This window comes from Dipodomys spectabilis, unplaced genomic scaffold, assembly GCF_019054845.1.
Source record: "Dipodomys spectabilis isolate Male_0828 unplaced genomic scaffold, ASM1905484v1 ptg000019l, whole genome shotgun sequence".
Taxonomy (NCBI): Eukaryota; Metazoa; Chordata; class Mammalia; order Rodentia; family Heteromyidae; genus Dipodomys; species Dipodomys spectabilis.
Window position 1 is genome coordinate 10014195 of NW_024870696.1, and position 9338 is coordinate 10023532.

Here is a 9338-nt window from a genome sequence, read left to right on the forward strand (position 1 = left end):
ACAACTTTGGTTTACATTGATGACTCAGGTACATTTGTATTGTATGGCATCGTGTTTATGGACTGGTGTCTCCCATGTGAAAGAGCATTTTGGTCATTTGCAGTTGATTAATCGTAGAGCAAAGTGCATTTGCTTTCTGTTCCTTGACAGTCTCATCTCTGTTCTTTTTTGTCTTGTTCTCAGTCGATGCCAGTTGATTAAGAATATCTACCTTCCCAGAACTTTCCTGAGTGCGCCCGCTACTTCTTTGTTTCGGAGGCTGTAGATGAGGGGGTTGAGCATGGGTGTGAGAATGGTGTAGAAGATGGAGGTCACTTCATCGTGCTCAGCTGTGTGGTATGCTTTGGGAAGAAAATACTTGCTGATGGCTGTGCCATAGAAGAGAGACACCACAATCATATGAGAAGAACAGGTTGCCATGGCCTTTTTCTTCCCCAAGTTCGATCTTAACCCCACAACAGTGGAGAGGATTTTCCCATAGGAGGCCATGATGGCCAATATTGGAAGGAGGAGGAATACAATCCCACTGATAAAGAGACTGTTTTCATAAAGAGAAGTGTCAGTACAAACAAGTCTGAGGAGAGCTGAGATCTCACAAAAGAAGTGATGGATTTGCCTGGAAAGGCAGTAATGTAGGTTCATAGTGTATGTAACATGAATCAGGGCATTGAGCAGAGCACACGACCAGGTTCCTGTAACCATGGAAGCGGAGACTGTGGGGCGCATGAGCATTGAGTAATGGAGTGGGTGGCACACAGCCACGTAGCGGTCATAAGCCATGACTGCCAGGAGAAGGCACTCTGCTCCCATGAGTAACATGAAGAGGAAGAACTGAATTCCACAGCTAGTAAAAGAAATGTGGTTCCTCCCAGACAAGAAGTCAATGGCTATCTTGGGGACAAAAGCGGAGCTATACAAGAGATCGATGAAGGAAAGCTGGCTGAGAAGAAAGTACATAGGCGTATGGAGGCGAGAGTCCAGACCAATGAGGAGGATCATCATCATGTTTCCTACAGTGGCCACCAGGAATCCAAGGAAGATGAGTGTGAAGAGGAGGTTGGGCACTTGAGTATGGTGAAACAGTCCCAGAAGAATAAAATCTGTGCCAGTGGTCTGATTGCTCCATTTCTCCATTCTCTCATCTGATTCATTACCTTGGATAGAGAGTTAGATATCTATCTTGCATTATGTACTCAATGTCATTAAGACTCCACACTCATTCTGCAGTGTGTCAAATTCTCCCTCCTGCAGAGGGGTGTGTACCATGTGTCCTGATTACTTTTAACCCTGCCTTTAACACACAAACATGATTATCATTGAAATACTATTCATACTTAAGATGATTCACAAATCTAAATATAAGCAACCTTCAGGCTTTAGGTTGCAAATTTAATCTTGTTGAAAAATGCAATGATTCCAATAAATAGAATTTGATTGAAGAGCCGGGAGCTGGTGGCTCATGCCTATAATCCTAGCTACTCAGGAGGTTGAGAGCTGAAGATCGCAGTTCAAAGCCAGCCCAGGCAGAAAACTCTGTGAGACTCTTATCTCTAATTAACCACCAGAAAACTGGAAGTGATGCTGTGGCTCAAAGTGGTAGAGCATTGGCCTTGAGCTGAAGATCTCAGGGACAGAGCCCAGGGCCAGGCCCCACAATGGAGGGAGGGGGGAAAATTTTGATTAAAGACATAAGCACTCACATATATATATCCACATGTATCTAAATTAAAATATCAAACACATAAGCCTAAAACAATTCTGCAGGTTTGTTTAGTCCTGATTTATAAAAGCTAGAAGGGGAATAAATAAGATAATAACCATAAATTAACAAGCAAGTGCCTGTTTTAAGTATACCAATCTGAAATGTGTTCAATATTTTATAGTATCATTTTGACTATATAGTAGGCTATCAAAGGAACATTTCTCTTCAAAAATGAGTCTCAGGAACAGCATGCTATTTATGCAGATTTTCTGAGCAAGTAAGAAAATGGGACATGGTTGCATCTAGATTCAGCTAAATCCCATGCATTTTAACCTCCGCATATTATGTATATGGTCTTTAAAAGAACTCTCTTAAACTATTCTCTATTAGGAAATTGAGAATGTGCGGAGTTGGGTTTACCTTTCTTATTTTTTAAATATAAAAAGCTAAGATCCTACAAAAAGAACAACAACAAACCCAAAAGGATCCTAGTATCACACAGACTGCTAGCAGGTCAGGTTCAGATTGTGACTACTTACTCAGATGGATGGTGAAGCTGTGAAGAATATGAAGGCCTCAGGAAATAGATGTCTAGGCTTGGTGATGACCATCCTGTCTCCCAGCATCTGTGATCTACAAACACTTAACCATTCCACACAGAGGCTTCTGTGCTACACGAAGCCATGAGCTGAGATTGGTTCCATTTGGTTATGTGCAGAAGTAACTGTTTAAGATGGTCCTCAAAGACATGTCTTTAACACACACGTATCTACATACTAAAGAAACTAAATTTCACACACCACCTATGATATTAGGTTTGAACCCAGAAAAGTGTGATTAAAGCAAATGCCAGCAGCAATCCACACTGAGATGCTTCTTGCATCTAGAAATCTGACATTGTATAATACAGTCCTACATGGAAAGTTTATCCTTTCTTCACAAGTTCAGTCTATATGTCATGAGAATTCATAATCAAATAAATTATATTCATGTTACATAATATAAATCTAGATGTTACCAATTTGAATTCCTCAACAGAAGCTTTTAAGCTACCAGATTGACAAAATACTTTTCCTACCTCTTTAAGCACCAGGAATTTTTTTTTTTTTGCTCCTATGCCCTCTGAGATTTGTACATTTGGAGAGACTTTAGACAGGCATTAAAATTGTGTAGGCTGGAGTTATGGCTAATTCTTTCCCATATTTTTTAATTTTTTAATTTATTTATTTTTGGTCTGGTCGTGGGGCCTGAACTCTGGGCTTGGGTGCTGTCCCTCAGCTCTTCAGCTCAAGGCTAGCGCTCTACCACCTGAGCCACAACGCCACTTCCGGTTTTTTCTTTTTTTTTGCTTATGTGGTGCTGAGGAATCGAACCCAGGGCCTTGAGCATGCAAGGCAAGCGCTCTACCACTGAGCCACCTTCCCAGCCCTCTTCCCCACATTTTGACAAAGGATGCTAAGATCCCAGGAATTGGCAGTTTGTCCTGTTCATCTCCTTCAGAGAATAGCCTCATAATAAGGATATGGCCATGATCACACTTGTTTTTACATTTCTATACAATATTACCTTAGCTCATATTCAAATAATTTTTACACATGTCCTTACATATGTAATTGAAAAATATTTACAGATCTGAGATTAGTTTGTGTTTTTCTTTAATTCAATTTGATATAAATTTTAGAATTTTATAATCTGAAATTATAAAGATCCATCCAGGTTTATATCAAATGGTTTCCTTGTACATTTTAAGCACTAAGAATAAAAAGTTAAATGTTCATTCATTAATGTTTAGATACACCTTCTGGTCAATGGTATACTTTTCAACATCATAAGATATTATACAATTTGTGTAACAATTTAAGCCTATAAACATTTTCAAAAGTTAATTTTACTTTGAATATATGGAAGGAAGGAATAATTTTGTATGTAAATATAGTTAATAAATTTGCATTCACAATATTCTTCTAATTAAAACTTCCCTGGGTCATTTTCATCCCTCCTTATTAAATAGTATATGAAGAATACTTGACATCAGTCATGTTGTAAATACATAAAGTTTGTATTAAAAGACAGTTATTGATATCAGTTCTACTTATATTTAAAGTGACTTGAGCATTGAATGAATTACTGTGTAACATCACTTCCAACTGTGTTGAAAAAGCACAGATGATAATATTGAATCAAGTAACTGCTCTTCTAGTCAGAAATATGCCGTGGGGTCCTCACCATGAGTAACATTCAATTAAACATTTAAAATCAGTTCTACATTCTAATACATTTTAAGTATAAGTGGTTACCTGTTATTTTTCCTCTTCTTCTGGAGACATTATCAGAAATTTGTTTATGTAAAAGAAAAGATCAAGTTATTTAGAGATATTCTTTTTCCTGTGTTTTAGGACCTTCTCTTACCAATTAACTAAGATTTAAATAGGCCAGAAACCTCCCTGGTATAGAAATTTGGGCCAAATCATCACCTACCTGCATAGTCCTCAGGGGAAAGTATATTGTTTGCCACTCTGCTCCCTTAGGTAGGCTGTAGCATAATTACTCTATTGTCCTTCAAATGCCCTAATTAAACATACCTCTACCCTGGAAATAAGCACCAAAAACATCAACCGGTCATTTAAATCATTTTATCATCAGATGCCTCTGAACAGACAAATATGCTTGTGGCAAAATCTCAGTTCAGAATTTTGCTCCTGTCAGTTTGAATTTAACAGAACTGGGTTGATTTTCTGTATTTCTGGTTTTTATTCTATTTGCTGGGAACACATTCCAGGGCACCCTATCACTGACTTAACACTCCTAAGTAGCTTTTTATGCTTGTAGAAAAGTCAAATTTTATAAAGTACTCTTTGGTTCTCTGGTATATATATATATATATATATATATATAGATAGATAGATATATATATATATATATATATGGGGGGGTGTTAAAAGACATGGGCCTCAGGGCCTCAGACATGTTCATTCCCACTTGAGTCATACCTCTAGATGCTTTTGCATTGCCCATTTCTAAGGGAGGATCTTCTTTAATGTCTGGGTCGGCCTACATTCCTCTTTTTTTGGACTTCCCTGTGTCACTAGGGATGACAAATATACTAAATCACTTTTTGCTTCTCCCATAGGTGGAATAATGGGTACATGGCCTCAACCCTACCATTAGTTGACAAATCTTGCAAACTTCATATAGAAAACTGAGAGGGTATTGACATGAATATTGTGGAGTTTAGTTAGTATAAAGTAAATTGATTACTGAAAATTTCCTGGGATAGTGAGCCATGCTTGGGTGATGCTACAAGTTTATACTTGATATTTTGAATCATACGAATAAGTATGATGAGATGAATAACTTCATCCTATTTTATCTGCTGGTGTCATCAAACCTTTAAGTTAAAGACTTACATGTGGGTGAACATTTTTAAATTTTAATTTATTTTAAAAACTAATATAAGACTTCATTTTCACATTTTAGTTTTCTCGTATGTTTCAATTTTCTTGTTCTTTTTAAATCTGCAATACATGTTTGTACCCTTAACTTGTACACTTACATTGCACACTTAGTGTTTGCACACTTATTAACTGTGACATTTTCTTCATTCAATTTCATTGTTTAATTTGATCTACAAATGGTATGAGTTGTTTTTCTATATGTGTAATTTTGGTCAGGGACGGGGGTATAATAATACCCAGGGAGTTACCTTGATCTGGGGAATGAAATGCATATCTGGGTATGGAATTTGGGGAGAGGAATTTGGTGGCACAAGCTTAGTTGAGGTCACGAGAGCACATAGTGATGATATTAGGGCGTGCTGGTTTTTAGGGTATGTGTGGGACAAATACATTTTGCAAGTTTATATGTATATAATATGCAAAGCTTTGTTTATAATTAACTGATTATTCTCTGAAATAACAGGCAGAGCTCCAGGTATGTTACTTCCACATTTAGAAGATAATGAATTTCCATATCAATGATTTCTAATTTTATTATCTTATGCTTGCACTTTGTAAGTAAGCAATCTACCACTTGAGTCATGCCTTCCAACCACATGTTTTGGCTGGGGCGGGGGGGGGGGGGGGGAGTGTGCTAGTTTGAATTCAAGGCCTTATTCTTTTTTTTTTTTTGTAGTAGTAGTAGAATGTAATTTTTTTTTTTGTGAACATACTGTACAGAGGCGTTACAATTACATAGGCAAGATAATGAGTACATTTTTTATCAAGCATTGTAGCCTCCTCCTTTGTTTGCCCTTCACATCCCTTCCCAGCCTCCCCCCACCCCCCCCCACCCAATCCTCCCCCCCCCCCACACCAAAGTTGTAAAGTTCGTTTTCGACATGACAACTTGTACTTCTCATTGTTGCAATGGGTCCACCTGTATCCTTAAACGACTTGTTTTTCCCCCTCTCCTCTACAAATTATACCGACATCAAATATAGTGAAAGCAGGGGTTATACTGTGGGGGAGGGACATACAAAGCAACAAAGAAATAATCTTATGAATGCGTTAGAAACAAAGGCATGAAAGAAAAATACCTTTTAATACATATCTAAGGGTTCAAGGCCTTATTCTTACCAGACAACTTCTTTACCACTTGTGCTGTATCTCTAGTCTATTTTTTCCTTTATCTGTTTGCTTAGTTATTTTTTGAATAGTATTTGACTAAACCATAATCTGCCCATAGTTATGTTTCCCATGTAGCTGGGATGACACATGAGCTTCCATGCCTGGGTTATTCAGATGAGATGGAGTATTCTGAATATATTTAGAATTCTGGTTATTCTGAATTTTCCTGGGATGGCCTTGACCACAATGGTCCTCTTCTCTACTTTGTGAGTAGCTTGGGTGAAAGGATGAGCCACTTACCTTTCTGATTACTATATTTGGTTATCCATAGATTACCAGTGCACCAGATGTGGCAGTACATACCTCCCCAAAGTGTGAGGCAGAAGGATTATGAGGGGTGGAGAGGGGAAGGGATGGTATGGGAAAACAAAGGAGGAGGCAACAATGCTTGCTAGGAAGTGTACTCATCATCTTGCCCATGTAATTGTAACCCCTCTGTATGGTATTTTCACAATAATAATAATTTTTTAAAAAGATTGGACTTGAACTCATAGTGAGAGCCTGTAGTGAAATCCCATCTCAAAAATCTGGAAGTGGTGGATAGATCCGTGATAAAGTGCTTGCACAAGGAACAAGACCCTGGATTTGATCTCAAGTAGTAGGTGGGAAGGGGGGAAGAGAAGGGGAAAAGAGATAGAGAGAGAAAGAGACAGAGAGACAGAGAGAGACAGAGACAGAGAGGCAGAGAGACACACGGGAGGAGGAGGGAGAGGGAGAGGTAAAGGGAAAGGGAGAGAGAAATATAAAGGAAACTGGTGTCAACGTTCTGATAAAATTTGAGACACTTTGGCCTGAATATCAGACAGTTTCTTTTTTTTTTTTTAATTGTAAAAATACTGTACAGAGGGGTTACAATTACATGAGCAAGATAATGAGTACATTTCTTATCAAGCATTGTAGCCTCCTCTTTTGTTTCCCCTTCTCATCCCTTCCCATCCTCCCCCCGCCCCCTCCCCCACCGAACAGAAGTTTTTTTACAACTGAATTTAGGAAAACACTGGTGTGTCAACTAAGTATGAGCACACAGTTCTCTTGAGTGGCCTAATAATCCTGCTGTTCCCCTTCATGGCCATTCTAGCTTCCTATGCTTGGGTACTTGTTGTGTTCCAGATGCGCTCAGGTACAGACAAAAGCTCTTTCCACTCGTTCCTCTTTGTGGCAAGCATGTTCTATGCAACTGGTCTCTCTACCTACACTCAGCCACACACCTTGCTTTCCCTTTCACTGGATAAGTTAGTAGCAGTGTTTTACGCCATTGTCACCCCTCTTCTGAGCCAATTTATCTACAGCCTGAGAAATAAAGAGGTTCCCTGAGGGTTCCAGAGGAAACAGTTGGAGTGATGGATATTTGGTATAGAATTTTTTACTGAGGATTCATTTAAGAGTTTATTCCTGAGAACACCTGGGAAGATGTAAACACAGACGTTCTGTTTAGAAGCCTGAAAAACGTATTAAATGTATTTAATTTACAAATCAATACTAAACTATCTCATCAGCTGAATGTTCCCACAGTAATAATATTTTGAAATGACTTTTAAATACTCTGAACTGCATTCTAGAGAGAAACTTACTTTGTTTTGAAGAGAAGGAGAATTAAAGCCAGGGGATAATGGTCGGAGATCAAATAATAACATCAGGTTTTGAAATACATGTCTGAGAAAATTTAGTCTTTTAGCAGTTATATATTTTTTAAGGTTCAAGAACATGATCAGGATCTCTGGCTATAGGGCTTGTACATCACGTTCTGTTGAGAGGAATTACATTTTTAGAGAAAAGAAGTCTCTGACAAAATATAGTTGTACCAGACATTTTAAATTTTGAGCTTACAAAAGCCTTATTAATGACCTCTTGTATATAAGCAACATATAAATTTTCTCATACAAATTAGTTTTTTTGTTTTGTTTTTGTTTTTAATTGTGAAAATACCTTATAGAGGGGTTACAATTACATGAGCAAGGTAATGAGTACATTTCTTATCAAGCATTGTTGCCTCCTCCTTTGTTTCCTCTTCCCATCCCTTCCCATCCCCCTCCACCCCAGGCCAAAGTTGTAAAGTTCATTTTTATAGGGATACAGGTGGACCCATTGCAACAAATTAGTTTTTTTTAACCAACCATTGTGTTGGCTTAGAAAGTTTCTAATTTGTCTCAATAGTTAAAACTAATCGTAATCCTTAAATTGTTATAAGATGATGTTATAATAGAAATAAAAATATAATATATGTTACTGTTAATTATTCCTGTTTGCAGATAATATGATCCTAGACTGACAGGACCCAAAAAATTCCAGCTCTAGATCTTGTAGATCTGATAAACACTTTGATGGCATAGCAGAATACAAAATTAGCATACAGATTTAGGGGCTTTCTATCCATCAAAAGTGAATAGGATGAGAATGAAATCAGGTGAACAATTAAATTCACAATAGCCTGAAAAATAATATAACTAAGAATAAATGTCATCAAGGAGTCAAGAATAGCTACAATTGCAGCTATAAATCCCTTCAAAAAATTTGAAGTGGACATCAGAAGATGGATATACTTGCCTCTTTTAAAAATTGGCAGAACAAATATTGTGAAAATTGTTATACTTCAAAATTAATCTATATATTTAATGCAATACCTGTTACAATCTTAGTGTTATTCTTCATGGTGATAGAAAAAAAAGAAGAAAAAAAACCCTAAAATCTGTATGGAAGCACACAAACCCCCCCAAATAACCAAGGAAATCCTGAGCTAAAGAAGTAATGCTGGACAAATTGATACCAGACTTCAAGTTTTATTCCAGACTCATAGAAACCTAAACATTCTGATGGTGGCACAACAGAAATGTGTAACAATGGAATAGAATAGAGACCTAGAGATAAATTCATGAGCTATAGCTCTCTGTTGTTTGACAAAGTAGCATAGCGCTCATTTGGAGAAAAGGTAGCCCTTTCAACTGATGACACTGGAAAAATAGTATGTCATATACAAAAATCTGACACTAGATCTCTATGTCTCATCCTATACT

At 37.4% G+C, this 9338-nt stretch overlaps 1 protein-coding gene across 1 annotated transcript; it reads right to left on the reverse strand.

Annotated features, from left to right (window-relative positions):
• Positions 1 to 207: 207 nt before the first annotated feature.
• On the reverse strand, positions 208 to 1134 carry LOC122103880 (olfactory receptor 2AK2-like). Its single transcript, XM_042674567.1, has one exon. It carries the CDS (start codon positions 1132 to 1134, stop codon positions 208 to 210), a length of 927 nt encoding a protein of 308 aa, XP_042530501.1.
• Between the last annotated feature and the right edge of the window lie 8204 nt (positions 1135 to 9338).

Coding starts and splice junctions, on each gene's coding strand:
- LOC122103880 (XM_042674567.1), bottom strand. CDS start 1,134: ATGGAGAAATGGAGCAATCAGACCACTGGCACAGATTTTATTCTTCTG.